The sequence below is a fragment of the Molothrus ater genome, chromosome 2 (assembly GCF_012460135.2).
Source record: "Molothrus ater isolate BHLD 08-10-18 breed brown headed cowbird chromosome 2, BPBGC_Mater_1.1, whole genome shotgun sequence".
NCBI lineage: Eukaryota > Metazoa > Chordata > Aves > Passeriformes > Icteridae > Molothrus > Molothrus ater.
The window spans coordinates 28,256,002-28,274,960 of NC_050479.2; the positions used below are offsets into that span (position 1 = coordinate 28,256,002).

The 18,959-nt window shown below is 38.3% G+C and overlaps 2 protein-coding genes across 5 annotated transcripts in view; one reads left to right on the forward strand and one right to left on the reverse strand.

Moving 5' to 3' along the window:
• The window catches only part of ST6GAL2 (ST6 beta-galactoside alpha-2,6-sialyltransferase 2), a 173,789-nt gene extending 159,788 nt beyond the window's left edge, over positions 1–14,001 (forward strand). For all 4 annotated transcript variants that reach the window (XM_054518473.1, XM_036382441.2, XM_036382432.2 and 1 more), the window contains one exon: positions 9,039–14,001. In XM_054518473.1, the coding sequence (XP_054374448.1) occupies positions 9,039–9,307 (269 nt within the window). In that variant the 3' untranslated portion in view covers positions 9,308–14,001. The remainder of the gene's footprint in view (positions 1–9,038) is intronic.
• LOC118686301 (pinopsin-like) overlaps positions 7,076–18,959 on the reverse strand; it is a 76,524-nt gene continuing 64,640 nt past the window's right edge. Inside the window, exon 4 of the mRNA XM_036382453.2 lies at positions 7,076–7,387. Within this exon, the coding sequence (XP_036238346.1) occupies positions 7,172–7,387 (216 nt within the window). The 3' untranslated portion in view covers positions 7,076–7,171. The remainder of the gene's footprint in view (positions 7,388–18,959) is intronic.

Sequence of the window (18,959 nt, forward strand, 5' to 3'; positions counted from 1 at the left end):
AATTAAAACATGGAAACATCAGAATATTTCTTTTCACAAATGTCAAGAATGTTTTAGCATGGTCTTACACTGTTTCTTCAGTAATTACAATTGTAATTATTCCTGCTGCTTAGCACTATTTATAAGAAACTGAATCTTGCCAAAGGGAGGATGTTGGTGGAATGTGTCCTCAAGGTGTTCTTCTGCAGCAATGAGTCAGCATCCTTCCACAGTGACTTATGTCAGGGGAATCTTTTAACATCGTTAATAATGGTATTGCAGTACTTAAGTCACAATATTATTAAATCTCTCAGAAAGGGAGCCAGTGGGGAAGAGGCAGTCTCTCACGTGCTTTGATTTTAGAGGAATGAGAGAGAGAGAGAGAAGAGGTAGAACTTCTCCCCTGTTTTTTTCACTCTGTGGGAGTTAGGGAAAATAATGGTTTTTGCACTTCCTTTGGGTATGGGCTGCCCTGCATCTGCATAAATTCTGCCTGGACCCCCTGCCTCCCTCAAACCCTGCTAGGTCAGCTCTGCACCAGCTCAGTGTTGCTGAGGAGAGGCAGCAGCATTTGATAGCTGGTGGCTGGGTGAGGGAAGCACAGGGTATGTCCCAGCTGTGGAGGGGAAATAAGAGGATGGGAAGAGCAGGATTGGTTGGGGAGATTGTTTGTGGGTAAAGGTCCAACAGGGTAAACCAACCTTTTGATTTTAATCTGGGAGTCTCTTTTGGTTTGTTTCCTGAGACACGAGCATGGACTTTAGCTGGCTTACAACTTTGCCTTATGTCACATGTCATAGCTTGGCTAATGCCACTCCTCACAATAAACCATTTCTTTGTCTTCCTAGTCTAATCCTTATAAGAGCTTTGAGAAGTCATTCCTTCATATTTTTGCATTGCTTTTGCAGCTGCTGCCTTCACGCTTCTAAACAAATTTCTGCACAGTATTCTCATAATCTTGCATTAGCATTAGGCAATTGCCATGGTGGCTTTTCACAGTTAAAGTTGTTGGTTCACATTTGGCTGAAAATAAGTTTGCTAAATGAGTATTGATATGTTTACATCTCATCTTGGACTTGGATCTATGCCATTTTTCTCAGAAGATAGATAAGCTTCCAACCATCAAACCTCAAACTTGGATTCCACTGGCAAATCCTAAATTAACACTGTTACTAGGGAAGGATTTGCCCTACCTTTTGGCAAGAGAAGTAAGTCACCTCTCACTTCCTGTAAATAAGTCTTTCATTGTGAAATGGGAACTCAGTCTTCCTCCCTTCTTTCTGTACATATCAAAGCTCAGTTTTTAATTGAATCTGATAGTATATAAAGTGTCAGTCTCTACTGTTACCATTCTGCTGTAAGAACTGACTGTTCCTGTACCCTCTTTGGTAGCCAATGTAAACAGCTTTTTCTGACCTTAAATTTTTTGTCATCTGAAGACCAGGAGTAAAACTGCAGTTTCCAAAGAGCAGCATTCTGTGCTCATTGGATGGGACGGTACATTAGCATTTGGAAATTCTGAGAGCTTTTTAATAATGTCGAGATCATATAAAGGCTTTTCTGTGCAGATTTTGCTCCTGTCCACTGTTTACTTAGTGGATTTTCTATAAATTCCTACTTACCATAGTCCATCAGTACACTTTCATGATTTACCTCTTCAGAGGTGACTTTAATTGAAATTCACATTTATGTACTGTTAGAGAGCAGTGACTTTTATCTTTTTAAAGCTAGCTGAAAGCTGTAACTGCAGTATTTTGGTTTGTTTTCAATCAAAACATGACCTGTGTAGATTCCTACATTTTAGGTTGTCTCTGTAGGTGGTAGTTTTGATATGTGCTAGAAATTTTAGCATAACATACAGTCCACTGAACACAAAATAACTAAGCCCAGATTACTTTATTGTTGGGAGAAGGGAAATGTTGTTTGAGGCTTTACAGTTGACATTCCAGTTTTAACAGTTGTGCATCAGTAATAGTCGATAACATTATTTTAATCTTCATTTGCATGCAAGACAATAGTACAAGCAAGGCTATCATTGCACTGCAACATTAGCAGGTTGTTGTATGTCTAAGAACTTAAATTTAAAACAGCTCTGGAGAGCATGTTGCATAGCAGTATACAGCTGATCTCCAGCTCTGCCTAGGAAAAAAATGCACTTTCATGGACTGAAAGAAACAAATGGACATATTAAGAGTTGCCTTTGTTGCTGTAACTCAGTTGCTTTAACAGCAGTTGGTGCAGGAACAGAACAGTGCTCACTCTTGCCAGCTCAGTGTTCAAGTATTAGCCCACAAATAATTAATACCTCCAATACACAAGCCTCAATTTATTCTTACTCTAATAAAAAGCACACTGAAATTTGACTATCTTCCACTTCTCAAAATGGAGACATAAAAGAGCAAACTCTCCTCTCAAATCACATTTAAAAATTTATTATTCTAGTGTATCACCCAAAATTAAACAATACATTTAGAATTACATTATATTACTGGTCAGTATTTTCCAGTCTATGCTCATATTACAGAATGTATTATTGTGATTAATGTAGAGCTTTTTGCATTCACCAAGTTATAAACATGTAATTCTCAAGGTCTACTATGTAATGCTAGTATCTATACATCAAAGATGACAAGTACTGCACAAATTATTAAGCTTAGGCACAGGGCCATTTGGTGACAATGCTTTGATAAATAATTTGTTTTTCTTGTGCTTTATATTTTTTCACATAGTTCATGAACTAAACAGAGGTGAGAGAACCCTTTTAAAGAAACAAAGTGTTTTAAAAAGCCAGAGCTATTTTTACTGCATGTACCAAAGAATAACTGAGGCACATTTGGCCCAGTTTCAAGGAGTTTCCTGTGGTATCTGCAATCCAGTCAAGAGACACTATAGTAGTAGACTATCATATAGAAGATTATACCTTCTAAATGCTTTATGCTTATTTGTAATGCTTTCAAATACACCAACTTACTAGTATATACAGCCAAATTATTTTCTGTAACTGAATTTACAATGTGTGTGAAATGATACATTATGGGAATGAATCAGATTATGTATATTTAAATGTTTTCAACATCTCTTTCATTATGTTATACTGATTCTGTGTTCATGATGAATGTTTGAGTTACACTTGTAATTCTAGATGCTTTCATACAGCATCTGTTGATTGAGATATATTAAACTATATTTAATTTATTTGTAAACTAGAAAACATTCTTTTTTAAATTAGAGTGCTAACCACAATGCTTAATTGTACCATACAATATTCACGTTGGAAAATCAAAACCTTTGGAATTATTCAAATTGCCAAGAACAAATAAAAAAAACCATTTTCTCCTTATGATTAGAATCCATAGAACATGTTCATTTGTAAAAACCACCCATGCAAGGAATTTAATCTTCATATAATTCTGGTTTAAATATCCTCAGTGCAGATTGTAAAAGCTATGTTTATTTGTGCCATTTGGACTGAGTTTAAACTATACCAAACACTTCCTAACACTAAGGGTATCTTCCAAATAGGAAAAAATAAAATTACTACACTACAGTTGATCTTAACCAAAATGCCAAGAAGGAGATAACACACTTTTTTAAGAATTTTGAAATACTAATATATAATATTTCAAAATCCGTAATACCATTTTAGCATCTACAGTTACACTGTTGTAGCAAAGTTGCATTTGACTGTTTCTCTGACAACCACATTATTTCTTTGGAATAATAAATTTTATAGTATTTCTAAAAGAGTATTATTCTATGCTCACAATTCTTTTTTTTTCTTTCTTTTTTTAAAATGTTCAGTTGGGTGTTCATGAACATTGCCATTCAATTATAAAACATTCACAAAGCACACCTTTGAATGTTCTACCACAAAACAGGCAGAATTATTTTGCATTTTTCCATTTTTACAATTGTAATCCAAATGGGACTTTGAAAAATCAAGCAAGGGTATTAGAATTAGATTAGAGTGGCCTATGCAGAATTATCTTCAGTTGTGATTTTGAATGTCTGGTAGCACCAGTTATGTTTGCCAAAACTAAAATCAGGCTGGATACCCTGACCTTTTCGTTAATGTGAAACATGGATTGGATATTTAAGATCTAAAAAGCTTTTTTATATTTAGATGCTATAGACAGCCTATAGGCTTTCCCTTTCAGGTTTTGTGTTTTCTCAAGTTGTGCATGTCTACTAGCCTTCCCTAAATACTTTTTAATTCTCTGTTTTTACTCCTATTCCCGTACCTTAGTATTTATGAGTGGTGGAAAAAAAAAACACCCACATCTCCCATCAGCTTAATCCTTGCACATAAATTTGCTGTATCTGTATGGTCCATGTCTGGGTCAGTCAGAGAGAAGGATTTATGCTTCCTGACTTCAGCTGGTTCCAGTGCAGGTCTGTATTTGTGTTGGTCACCCTCAGAATTATTAGAGCAAAAAATAGGTACCTCTTAAATATTACTGTGATATTGAGGACAATATAATTGTCCTCAACATGTGAAATTTTCATCCCATACTGGGAGTGCAGCTATCCATACTGCTGCTCAGGCTTCTCCTACAGCCAACAGAAAAAAGCCAGGAGCTTCTGGGGAATGGCTTGTATGATCCATTAGACATGCACTGCTTCCTAAAAGGTGCCCACTTTCTTGTGCTGACAGCAAGGGAGCCTGTGATACTGCACCAGGGGCACATTTGATCATGCCTTGTTTTGATTTCTTCTCATTGTGCTTCTGGAAAAGAAGCACAAAAGATTATATTATTTTTCATTATGCTCTACTTACACAGGAGAGTAGAGGAGAAGGTTCTTGATAGCCAAGTACCAGACTCTTATTTTTGGTTTCAAGCCAGTGGAGAGAAACAACACTAAAAGGACAGTTCTCTATAAGTGAACTATTCAACACCTCCTAAAGGAGATATCTGAAATAAGTCAGATGAGTTTTGCCCTGCCTCCTGCATTGTCTGTAAAGAATGCTTTAAATCAGCAAGGTCAGAGATGGGCATGCACAACTCAGTAAGATTAATTCTGTCCAGACTCTGTATTGTGTTGGGACAATGACTGTCCATCCTGTTTATTAATAGCTCCTTAGGTCACATGTAAGATAGTCTGTGCTGTTTTATATATATAATAATTGTGCATTGACCTGAAAATTGTTTTATGACTGTTAGCAAAGACAAATATTGAAGTGTATCATATGGCAATTCTTCACCTTACAGGCTGTGAAAACAATGAGGTTTTCATTCATACTGAGAGTCCTGGAGGAGTGTTGAGATATGGAACAAAGTCGATGCAGATGATGTTGAATTGGGCAGTGATGTGAAAAGTACACAGACAAAAGAAATAAGTGTAAAGACATACTCAGAGGACAGTGCAGGGACAGGACATAAACAAGGCACACTTTGGCACTACAGGTGTGGGAGAAAATGCCAAGAAATTCAGCCACAAAAGAGAAACTTAGAAAGCAGTAATACTGACAGAAATGTGTAAAGATAACAATTGGGAAGCAACTTTGGACTTCTCAGAATAGAGAGGCAAGCAAAATGAATTAATGAAACCAAGATTAAGTCTGAAAGCAGTTAGGCGCATTCCTCTTCTTTAGCTTTGAGACTGCAACCAAAACATTAAAGTTCAAACACAATGTAAAAAATATTTTGGGGGTCGTGTAACTGGCACAAAGCAATTGGTGATTTAAAAAATGTATATCCCTGAAGCTAAATGGAGGAGAGAAGGGAAGGTAGATGAAAATATAGACAGCTTGGCACACTTATATCTGCTGGATAAAGATGCCAGTAGCCCCCTGCAATGTTAAAACTAAGCAAAAGGAGGAATGAAGTTAAAGAGTGGTATGAAAAAGTATGGGATGGAATGTGAGACCTGTAGTCCAGGGAGCTTTGTTGGCAGTGCTGTTTTAGGGACTTAGGAAAAACAACCTAGACACATGGCATTAGAAAAAACATGGAATAAAACCTGAATATATCTTAGTATATGGGCTGATGTAAATGTCCTAGTGGTCTATATTGCTGCTATTCTTTTAAAGACGTTAATTAACATTTTTTGTAAACTGAGTTTGCAGTAATGGCTCTACAACACTAGGGCTGTCCCCTGTGGAGGGGTTTCGCATACTCCAAGGCATGAGACAGAAATGAAACCATTTCTTCTCTTATTTTACAGACAACTGTATTTGTACAAAAAAGATGGCTTCCTTTCCAAAGAGAACCTTTTTTTTAAATTCTTCCTTCTCCATCCCCTTGTTTTCTTGTTTTTTGTTTTTGTTTTTTTTTTTTTTGAATGCAGTGCAGAACAGCAGGAGCAGATCATTTCAAGAGAGAATCTGGGGGCTCTGCCATCTAAGTAGAGGGCCCTACCTCCTCAGGTTCATGTGTTATCCTGCATCTCACCCACAGATGGTTTGGATGGAAGTCCTGGTTGTACCACACTGTTGGTCCCATGGGCTGGAGGTCTGTAGTGTTAGAGATGCTAAAGGTAGAACAGCCTGGCACTGACCATTGTTTTTGCCCAGACTAGGGTTTGAACATTTGACATGTACACAAGGCCTGGTGGAAGTGCCAGGAGTGCTCCTGATTCCACCAGGACAGATAAGCCTCTAGCACAGGGACAGTTCTGTGTGTGCTAATCTCTACTAGTTGTTCTAGCTCATCTTTCAGACTTCAACCCAAGAATGTGCTATAACTTAGTGGTTACCACTCAAAAATAGTCTGCCAAGTCAATGTCTTTCCTCCTGCAAAACATCACTGTCCAGCATGAGCAAAAATGTAAGTAGAACCTATGGTTATTTATGAACAACCTAGACTGAGATCCCAATACATGGTCTGGATGGAACCAGGCAGGAAAAATAAGGAGCTAAATTAAATAGCCCAGCGTGCCTTTTTAGTTGATTCTGGAGCACACTGAACCACTGATGACTAGAAGGTAAAACTCTACCACTTCTTAGTCCTCCATTAACTAATTTACAGGAAAGTCAATGATACTGCTTAAAATTTTGTCGTGGTTGAACCATATCTGGAGCTTAGTGGCTAATTTTCTGTTATTAAGGAGTCACAATTTTTGTTCTTGACAGTTTTTCAATCACACAAATGGCAACTTCCTTTATTACTTGTAGAGCTAGCTTGGTAATGTGGGAGTGAAATAATAAAACACACTTTGGTTAAGGCTGTATTTCCCATCAGAGCCAGTTTTTCTAAGATGTTGGTGGTATAGCTTTTGAAGTTGTCTCTGGGCACAGGAGAGAAGTCATTTTACTGTCTGTTTCTGGATGTGGTTCATTATTGCACATGTTTCCACCATCCGCCCGCTGATCCAGCTGGATAACGGTTACCTTGGAATGGTAGGTGGGCTCTCCATCAGTGGAGGAAGGAGGTTGGCAGTGGAAAAGCTGGCGAAAGCATTTGTAAAACTAAAACAACAAAAAACCAAACAATTCTAGATATAGCTGCTTGGCAGGTCACAGTTCAGAGCATCTCTATAACATCTCTATAACATCTTCAATGCAAGGAAACTTGGTTTATTAAGATTGTACTTTTTTTCAAATAGGGATTAAATATTTTTTCACCATGAATATGTGTTTCTTGCTGCTTAGGACTAAAGTACACTCAAATTTGAGAACTTCACTTCAGCTTAGCTTTTCTAACACTGTAGATTCTGTAGAGTGTAAAGCTGTAGAACAATTGTAAAATATTTTCAGAACCTTTAATTTATGCTAAAATATTTAATCACAGAAGTAATTGGTTTTCAGTTACTTCACACATCAGGCAGGAAAAGTCATTTTGATAATCTAATGATACACAGCGGGGAGAACATGGGGTTCTTTTTATTAGGAAGCATGGAAATCTCTCCATTCCCAAACTGTAAAGTGAACTTCAGAAAATGGCTTTGCTTAATTAAAAAACAAAATTAATTTTTTATGTTTATTCATTTCACTTCTGAGATCTACCCAAAACACCTTTGATGATGCCAAATCCGTTGTGCAGGAAAAAGCCCCAAACAACAGTTACATTAATTCTCATCTGTAAGTGCCAAGTGAGCAGAGTTACACACCTACCTCCCCTGAGAGCTGACAATCCTATTCCACAGATAGGGATACCAGTAATGCTACAAGTGCCTCAATACATTTTCTACACAAATTTATTTTCTAAATGAAAAAAAAAATAATGGCATCCAAAACTTACTTCATGTCACTTTCCTTTTGCATGGCTTTATGAAACAGAAAAATCTTCCAGGAGCTGTGATTGATGTGAAAGTATTGTAGTTACGCAATGTAGTTGATCATTATCTGGTACTAGTCCATCTGAAAATGTGCAGCTGCAACAGCAATATTTCTCTTGTTTCAAGGGTATAAAGACCACAATTGAATGGTGCTGATGATAGTGTGCCATTGGCATGTGGCAGGAAAAATGGGTTGGCATTTTGTGGGTTTCTCCTTGCTGAGCAAGGAAGTGGTGAGGGGCTTTTCCTTATGACAGCACTGCTTTAAGTAGGAATTCATCTCTGGTGTCTCTCCATGAGACTTGTCTGAAGCTGTAGGCTTCTGTGCCACCACTTCACAGGTGATGTTTCTTTATATGCCCTTCTGCATGTGTTGCTGCTTAGAGAGAAGCAAGTGGATGGGAAAAGTGGAATTGGAATTTCAGACTAAGAAAGACCAACATTGCAATAAGGTGGAGATCTTTCAAGGATTCTTGTGAGGAATGTTTTGTGGACAGTCTATACAGTAAATCAGGGGAGGTGGGAAAGAGCAGTCTTCTCACTCAGGAGGCTGATGGTGATCTTCAAGTTCTTTACAGGCTTTTTCACTCTTTCTTTATGACTGTTACCCTACCCTGTTGACTCTACAGGGATCACAATCTTTATATATCAGGGACAAGTGAAAGCTACTCAAATAAAAGGAACGATTGCTTCACTTAATGATTTTACAGAATACTTAAGATGTGTGACAGCAAAGAAAAGAAGGAAAGAAGGAATGAAAAAATAGATTGGATGACTGCAGGGAAATTTCTGCGAGAAAAGTGAAAGCTGGTGTTCACTTTTGTTTTCACTTCTTGTTGCAGGTATCCTCATCATGATGTCCATGTGTAATGAAGTGCACGTGTACGAGTACATCCCTTCAGTGCGACAGACCGACCTGTGCCACTACCATGAACTCTACTACGATGCAGCTTGCACCTTAGGGGCCTACCATCCACTGCTCTATGAGAAGCTCCTGGTGCAGAGGATGAACAAAGGTTTGCAGGATGATCTGTATCGGAAGGGGAAAGTCATTTTGCCAGGGTTCAAAGCTGTCAAGTGCCCCAAACGAAATCATTTCCCACACTTGTAGAAGTAAGTCTTTCAGAAACAATGTGCAATAAAGGTACTACTGTCGTACTATAAACAAGAAGAGAATACTTGAAAAAATGTATCTTAGACCAATCTAGTCTTGAGTCTATAAATTGTAATTAAGTAGCAGGCATGAGAAATACTTCTTTTCTGAGCCTGAGTATTTATTACTGCTTTGCAAATAGTTACAGAAAAAAAGCAAAAGCTTAGTTCATGAAGGTGCAAAGGACATACTTAGGCAGAAATATAATGTATCATTGTTGGTGTGACTGTCAGAATTTGTCGGTGGTCTCATGCCACATATGCTAGACTGTAAGTTTTTTTAAATGAATTTATTTAACTGTCAAACCTGGCATTGTGAAACAGCCTCCGTTGTTCATGTATGTACAGAGTGGCCAGTTGAATAATGCAGCATTTCCTGTGACTCCATGGGATTTTCACACTGTCCCAGAATGAAGTAATTGCTACTCCAAGCTGTGCAGTCGTTCACTAGAGCAGACTTTAATGCCTGTTCCTACACAGGCTCAATTCCAGGCTTCCAACTGAACAGGGGTTTAGGGTTGCCCTGAAGTGTTTGCAGTCAGAGATGGCTGTACACAGCTAAACCAGTTAAACTACTGGATGTGGTTTTGGATGCCACTCTCCCATGCTCACACTGACTGAAGAGGGAAGAGAGAAACCATTTCTTTAAAGAAAAAAGAATATATTTGTAACCCAATTAGGAAGAAAAACTCTCCCTGAAAGGACTATCAGGAAGGTGTGAGATGGAAATGGTGCCTTCCACCAGTCTGCACAGATACAAAAGATCCAAAGAAAGCCAAGGGAGGCTGTGCAGCATTCACCCATTACACTGAAAAGCAAGCATAGAGGGGCTCACCACTTGTCAACAAAGATAGCATTCAGGAATACAGACAGTATTTTTAGGTGTTTCATTTGTATCTGAATCAAAGTCACTTGTTCACAAGTTCTTGCTGTTCAGAAAGGAGTTTTCTGACAAAAGAAGATGATATCAGCATTTTTTACTTAATGCTTGAAAGACTATAACCCAGAAAAGCTGTAATGCCTGCAAAAAAACCTGACAACAGATTGCATATGGAGATGGTTTGATATTTTCATTCATAACACACAAGGACAATATTCTTTAAGACAATTCTAAAAGTTGATGGTCTGCAGTGGATTTCTCTCTTTTTTAGTTTGGTTTGTTTTTTTTCCCACCTGACTGTACATTTTCTTTTAGAGTAAGTTCAGCAGGAATATGTGTACACAAAAGCACAGGTATATCTACTCATGTCCTTCCAGTAAAAAAAGCAGACAGCTGAAAGGGGCATTGAAAAGAATAGCTGACTGGTTGTGGTGGAAAGTGTTTTTTGTGTTTTGATTTAAGCAAAAAGCCTTTTGCCAGAAAGGCAAAGGAAAGTAAACAACATTAATGACTATTTCACCTTCAACTGTAATGTAAGGATAATCATAAAATCTTTTTTCTCTTGCTCAGCTCTTTGGGAAGCAGTATTGAAAGGATCTTTTGGAAGGATTATTTTCTTTCCTCAAAATGAAGAATAAATGTCTTACATAGGACTTAGTCTTCTTTTTGGGCTTTATGATGATCTTAAGATTCTTCTTGTTGACAGAAATCATGTAGATGATCTAATAACTGTACTTCTGTGTTGTATGGAAAGTTATGTCCATAAGGCATTTTGGTACATAACAAAATTAATTTTACTCATACTGGGCTTGGACTCTGGATGTATTACATACCAATTTCTTTTTAATGTTATGTGTGATGGCAACTTTTATTCTTGAAGTTAATAACATTCTTATTTAAATGCATGGATGATAGATAGCCTACACAGAACTAATCTATTTTTCCATATGTTTCATACCCTGTTTGCAAGCATAAGCAGTCTGAACAGTGCAATTAAATATGTCTCTCTCTGCTGTACCCTGGGTTAGCTATGACATAACTGTAAAGGAAGAGAATTCAGCTTTCTAAGACTAGTGAAGATGCTACTTTTCAATATGCAGGACCTTCTAGAGTTCCAAAAAGAAAAAAAAAAAATCACTTTGACTGGCCTGCAACCACTAACTTTTAATTTCGATTTTCACAAAGAAGAAAATACTAACTGCATTGCTCAACCACTCACAGCAGGATTATGTAGTATTATTTATTCTCTCAATAATTTTTCAGAATAATCAACATAACTGTTGCTTACACAGAACAAGGCAAATTCCAATGTTTCATGTAACAAGTGCTAAGCATACCTACTCAGTACATCATTTATATACCAATGCAGAACCAGGTCCGAGATGTTATATAATGAACTGTATGTTTTTTAATTTACTGGACTGCATACTCAAGCCCTTGCAGCCAAAATTTTTTCTTTGCCATATCCTTCTTTGTATGGCAGTCAGTCCTCCTTCCATAAGTGCAAATGCAGTTGTTGTAGCACCATCACCTCAGAAGATGCTGCAGAGCTGTGCTGCAAACATTTGCTCACAGAGGAGGAAGACTAACCTGTGATGCCACCTTTAAAAAATGAGCCTAGAATGGCTTTCTAACACTGGTATCCACTGTGATGTTTTACTGGTCTGCCTGCTCAAACACAATGTGGTTGTTTAAAGAGCATTTTCTCTCCTACCTTGTCTTGTCCTCCTTCAGATTCTGGCACAAGTACGGGTGTGTTTGATCTGCTAATTGAGGGCTCCCCTCCACTTGCTGCAAGGGGGGAAGGGGCAGAAATAAAGGGGAAACATAGAGGACCTGCAAAGGTGCTCCTCTCACCTCTTCTTACTCTCTGTGGCATTGGCATTCTGGCTTTCATAAGAGCCCTCAGAGTGTTTTTGAATTCATGGGCATTTCCCTGTCCCTTGTGAGGGCTGAGAAATGTTCGCAAAGAACTGCATTCAGTAAATTTAAAACAGTCAATGTGTAACAACACTGAACCACAGCTCTTCTAAAAATAATGGGTGAGAGTGCTGGGTTTAGAGGCATGTTAAATGCAGCAATGTGAAAGGAAGTGTATTTTTTCACCAAGATCATGGGACTTTTTGGGGAAAAGATACAGGCATGGCTTCATAGCTCTCCCCTGTGGCTGTCCCACACTAAGAGAGTGGGACAGCACCTAGACAAAAGAGGTTTGCACAAACCTGGTGCATCTCAAGGTGCATCATCAGCCAAGCAATTGCCTCTGCTGTTGGGTCCCTTTGCACTTGTAGGCTTTAAATTTCTGGAATTTTACTGACAAGTAGGAACAAGTTGCCTTCCTTCAAACACTATCGAGCCTCATTTCTGTGCCCTGGTGCTGTGGACAACAGTTAAAGTTAACTGGAACAAACCAGAAACACAGAAGCAGTTTAAGGAAATGCACTGAGTTTATGCTGAATTTAATTATGCTCTTCTTTCCCCACTGTGAATTCTATAACTTTTCTGACTTGCGGTGCTCTATTATTTTATGCATTCAGTTTTGGATGGTTAAATCAAGGTATTCTTTTGTTTAATCAAGAAAAAATTATGAAATATTTTGCCTCATTTTGAGCCAAAATCTTTTTACTAGAAAAAAAAATCATTATTTTGTTCTATTCCTCTACAGTTTTAAAGGTTACCTCAGCATAAACTCATAGCTCAGTCCGTCCTTGGATGAAACTACTACATCTTTTTTTACCTTGTTGTGCAATTTTATGCTGTAGAAACTCTGGTAAATTCAGTGAAATCACCATGATGTACCTTTGGAGAGAGAGAGGGGTGATATAAACACTCTAATACATTCTGTACAAATTTAATTTAAGCATTTCTTGTCTTTGGTAAAGACATTTTCTTTTGTGAAGTCATCCGAATTCTGAACTTGTTGCTGTAAATCTCTTGCCAAAGTCAGAAAAACCAAAAGAGTTGTTTTTTTTTAAATGAAGACAAGTGTCTACACTCACTGGTTGCACAGACTGAGCACGGTCATTTTAGAGACTGATTGAATGGAACAGGAGTTCAAAACACATGTGGAGCAATCCCTAGTGGGGTTTTTAATTTCTTTTTTCTTCAGAAGTTTTTAAGGATGGAAAATGCCATTTGGACAGTGACACAGATGTACTATGAAAGGAGTATTAAATGCATTGACTGCAACAATAAATGGTTACTATTTTCCCCTTCATCCTTTCTAAAGTTGATGCATATTTAAATGAAATCCTGCTTTGAAGTAGGCAATTCAGAAGCCTGCTGTTAAAATGATTTGAATCTTTCCCAGCATCTGTCCTCTCACACACAAGGAGGATACCTGATTTAACTGTTTGAAATTAAAGTAGCCCATGTCAGGGGTACGTGAATCACTTAATGAATTTTGACAGTGCAGATGTCTTCTCTCTGGCTTAGCAATCAGATTCAGAATTTTGTTCTTGAAATAAGAGTTGTGTGTAAAAGCCTTACTTTTTTCCATATCATCTCATCACTCTTAAAATATGTAGTCATTGAACTATTCAAATATAGACTGTGTACTTTTTTAATAGCTTTGAGAATTATTTTGTATGATGATTTTTTTAAATGAATGTGTACTCTAATAACAAACCTTAAGATTTTACAGGAGTCACATTTTTAAGCAGTGTTTGTATACATTTTAACACTTTTTATATTTTCTATTATGATTTTGTATATTTTTATGTATACACAGTGTACAGATTTTTTCCTGTAAATAAAACATTTGTTTTCATTTGTTTAGGAGTGCTGGTCTTTTCATATTGCCTTAAATGAATGACACTGAAATACAGGTGGAACAAAACAGGGAAGGTGCCTGTCAGTTCTGCCCACAATTTCAATGAGATCTCAAATGGAAATGGACAGCTAATCTGACAAGGAGGTATCACAGTAAACTACAGAAAAGAGGCAAATATTGTAAAGCCAGTTTTATTCTAAAGTGAACATGTGTACCCGAGCAGATGTGCTAGGATTCCCTGGGACAATGTATTCACCATACTGCTCAGTCAATTTCTGAGCAGTAAATTTGTGGTGATTGTCAAGCAAGGAGGTCATGGATTGTCAGGTATGGAGATTGTGCTCTGATGACTTGGTGAAGTACTTGAAATGCTGATAGACTTCAGCTAAATGGCTGTGCTACCCATTCAGGGAATCCAGTGTTGTGTTTAAGGGAGAAGAACGTTGTTACGTTTAAGGGAGAAGCTTTTTAATAAATCATTAATTAAAATGAAAAACAGCTTACCAAAGGGAAAATGTAACTTTCCCTTCAGTCTATGATAAGTACTGTATAATTCAACCACAACAAGCCTGCTCACATCCATTAAATGTGGGGCATACTGCTGCTTTTTGGTAGTGCTTGAACTACACAGGGGCCTGAATTGGGCCAGTAGAGGTGCTAATCAGTGTTTTCATCCCAGGGACTCATCTTGAGCCCATGCCAACAAGACAGCTGGTTACACATTAGTGGAATGATAACAGTTGGATTGCCATCATGTACTCTCCTGGCAGACAGTAATCACACAGCTCATCCTGTGGATTGCACCAGCTCCTGACAGGCAGTGTTGAGGGGCTAGTTACTGCCATGATAGGCAAGTAACACCCCTCAGAAAACTCACATCAGTGACACACTCTAGAGGATAAACTGAATGCTGGGACCTATGCATGAAGCAGCTAACTGTTACCTTTTAAATCCAGCAACTTTCCTCATTTTATTTAAAAAACTAGCAAGAAAATATGATCACCGTATTCACTGTCTATTAAATGCTCAGTCACCTTCACTGTCTGTGACATCAGAGAGGACATTCTTGTCTCACTGCATTCAAACTGTACCTCAGTAGGAGGTGTAAATCCATTAACTACATTGTGTGGGGTACAGAGGACATCTTGCTTACACACCATTCTTCAGCAGGGACAGCTAGAGGAGGTGTGACATTACCTTTCTGATAGTATCTTAGGGTGCCTTGGAGGCAACTCATTTTCAGGTTTATTCCCAAAATTGTACTGCCCTTTTTGAACAACATACCTTTATTTGAAGTACCTTTTATTGATTTACTCATAGAAGCCAGCTGTGTTTCACTTCAGTAGTTCTTAGGGACATAGTTCTATTGACAGGTGAAACTTCATACAGGCATTTTGGTCTGTTTATCTGCATCATTAGCTTGCCTGTTGTGATCTGGCTGAAAGACATATCTCAGGGTTTTTAATTCAGCTTGCTGTTTTGACTGCAGCATGAACTTGTTCAAGTGATTCTCCCCCCTCTCCTCTGCTCTGGTGAGACCCCAGTTAGTGTGCTGCATCTAGACCTGGGACCTCCAGCATAAGAAGGACATGGAGACTCGTTGGAGCAAATCCAGAGGAGGCCCACAAAGAGGTCAGAGGTCTTGAGCACCTCTTTTATGAGGAAAGGCTGAGACAGTTAGGACTGTTCAGCCTGGAGAAGGCTCTGGGGAGACCTTATTGTGGCCTTTCAGTATTCAAAGTGGACTTACAAGAGAGATGGGACAGGCTTTTTAGTAGGGCCTGTAGCAGTAGGACAAGGAGTAATGGTTTTAATCTAAAATAGCGTAGATTTTGACTAGATACAAGAAAGAAATTTTTTATGATGAGCACGGTGGAACACTGTAACAGGTTGTCCAGAGAGGTGGTAGGTGCCCTATGCCTGGAAATATTCAAGGTCAGATTGGATGGGATTTTGAACAACTTGAGTTGAAGAAGGTCCTGATAATTTCAGGGGGGTAGGACTAGAAGAGCTTTAAAAGTGACCTTCCAACCCAAACTACTCTGTGATACTGTGATAAAAACAGCTAGTCAAGCAAGGGAGGACTCAGTCTTCTACTATAATCACATCCACCATCTTCTGCAGGTAACTGTACCTGCAGCAATGATTAAACAGTATCTTACTGTGGGACTGCATCAAGCAGTGTGAACAGAGCACTAGCACCTATGGTTTATTTTCCAGGACTTCTGTTCTAGCTTTCCTGGTATCTTGGTCTTTCCGGGGTGACAAATTTGATTGCTTCATCAGAATAGCATGGATTTATCTGCTGCACCCCAAAATTTACCAATGTCTACTCCATATAGGTATCCTTCCTTGTTTTTTAGATTCTGCTTTCTTACACAGTAAGTTACTCCAAAGACTGCACTTCAAGGAAATGGCAGTACTGTTATGGAAGTATACTCTGACCCCAAGTCTTCATGCCTTAATAACCAAGGCAAGTAAGCCCTGTTATTTCCTTTTCCTAAAATTAAGCTAAGTAAATGCATATTTAGTTTGATAAAAATATTAACTGATTATATTAAACTAACTGAGAAGTATTATAATGCAGTAATATAGAGGGGTTTTTTTAAACTGGTGGCAGAATAGCCAGCAGAAGACTGGCAGCACAAGTAGGTTGTGACAGATCACAGGGGAAATCATTGCTGGTCTGATTGCTGGATTCTTAGAGATTATTAAATAGAGGTCCAGAGAGACAAAGAATTATGAAAGACGCCAAGAAAACAGAAAGAAACAGAAGATGTACCATAACATATAGGCAGGACTGTTGCTTCTTCCTAATAGTCACTTGGGTTCGGCATTTTGTTCTCTTATGTTTTTTTCTGCACCCTTGAAAGAAACCTAACTCATCTGTTGGTGCTTGTATTGCTGCTATCAGGTTTAGTGTGCTGGGATGTGATCTTTAAAAGAGCTAACAACAGACTTCTGCTGGAGTTCAGCTTCTTTGTAAACAAATTAATCCTATAAATTTAACTGAGAAAAGACTAACAGGGTTACAGTGCTACATTCTGAACAACCTCCTCCCTGTGCTTATAGTCATCTGTACGATAACTGAAATAAGACAACTAATTTCCTCTGGTGACCTGTTTCTGCACACAGACAAATACAAATCAAATTTCTACTTGGTTCCAAGATGCTGACAGGTAGGGGATAATTACTGTAGCAATAATTCCTTATAAGCTTGTGAGAGGACTCCAGAAGCCTGAGGGTTATTGAGGGCAGACAGCAGGCATCACAGGTGCCTTGGTTTTATGGAAGCAGCCAGAGGGGAAAACTACTGCCAGTGCTGACTCCAGGCTGTGTCAGCTGCTGTTAATTACCTTGCTCCCAGTCAGTTGTCTGACTGCAACTGAGCTGCCTGATTAAAATATTTTACTGCCCCACCTTCTAAACAGTAGTTGTTTTCTACCCTCGTTCCTAGAGCACTGATGGATAGGCTGTACTGGCTGCATCCTGCACTGCCACTGTGTGCAGCAGGTATGTCTCCTGTGGAAGTGAGGCCCTCGGGGTACGGGGTGGGAATGTTGTTAATGGAAGAGGTTTGGGCATTTCTGGATTGTTTTGGTTTGTGTAAATCTAAAATACTTTGTTTTATCTTTTAAGATAAATTTTTTTATCTTTTTGTTTGGTGATAGCAGTTATAGGAAGCACAACATGAACGTGCCCCAAGAAGTTAGAGTTCATGACTTGTGAGTTGTCTGATGTTCTGCTAACTAGGCAGCATTCTCAGTCTAAAGTATCTACAGTTTGGACTAAGACAAGCAAAAAGTCAATTTTTCATTTGCCAAATTAAAAATTTTTGGAAAATTAAGGCAAGAAACATGCAACATGTGTCTTGGGCAAGCTGAAAGTGCCAGAGGTCTACCCCCAGGCCCAGCCCTACTGCCCATGAGGCACATGAGCCAGGAGGTTTATATAAAGTGCTGTATCCTGAGCATGAAGAAGAAAGTTGACCAAAAAGGAAAAGTGGGGAAGGTTGGGTTCTGGACCTGTTTCTGAGCCTGCTGTTTCACTAAAAGGGATAGGAGTCTTAGCTGATGCTTCCAACTGGATCAAGCAACATTACTTTTCTCCCCTAGCAATATTCCTCTTTGGAAGTGTTGGGTTGTTTTTCAGTTATTTCTAGTGGTTGCTTTTGTCTATACAAACGAAATTATAAGCTATCTCATGGGCCTAATTTAGACTTTACAAATGCATGGGGCTGAATGTAGCTGTCAGGACATTAGGCATTTTAATGAGCAGTTGTAGCATCCCAAGAAGTAGAGATAACAAGAAAAGGTGTAAGCTGTTACCAAAATAATATTAACAAAGTTGTTCCATGGTAGAAAAGTAAGGAAGGTAGAAACAACAGAGCATATACCATGTCTGAGAAATATTGCCTCATTTTCATGGTTATAACATGCTATTCAGATAATTATCTTAAAATACTCCTTTTAGATAAGTCCCCATGAAACATGTGCTCTCATATAAAGTTAACAAAGTGAGAGATCAAAGCTGAAGGGATCATAAAGTAGGGATAGTTATTTTGTCAGAGGAAACAGGGAGAAACTTTTCTTTGCCCATACTTCAGTGTAATCAGCATGGCTGCTGCACTTCAAAGGGATTGATTATGCACATGAAAGCAAATATTAACAATACTACTGTGTCTTCTGCACACTGGTTTAAGACAGCACATAGTTGCTTTCAATGGGTTTATCACTTCAGGAAAACGAGACCAGTTGTCATATTTATCTCATAAATGCTCTTCCCTGGCCTTAAACAGAGTTACTAAACCCCATACAGTATACAGTACAAGAAGCATGTGAAGTTAATTCCTCCTACCTAAAAGAAACTTAAGAGTTTCCTAAAGAAAGATGAGGAACTTCAGTGAATAGCAAAAAAGAAAAAAAATGGATCCTCCCTCTGTTCCTCTGTTTTCTATTC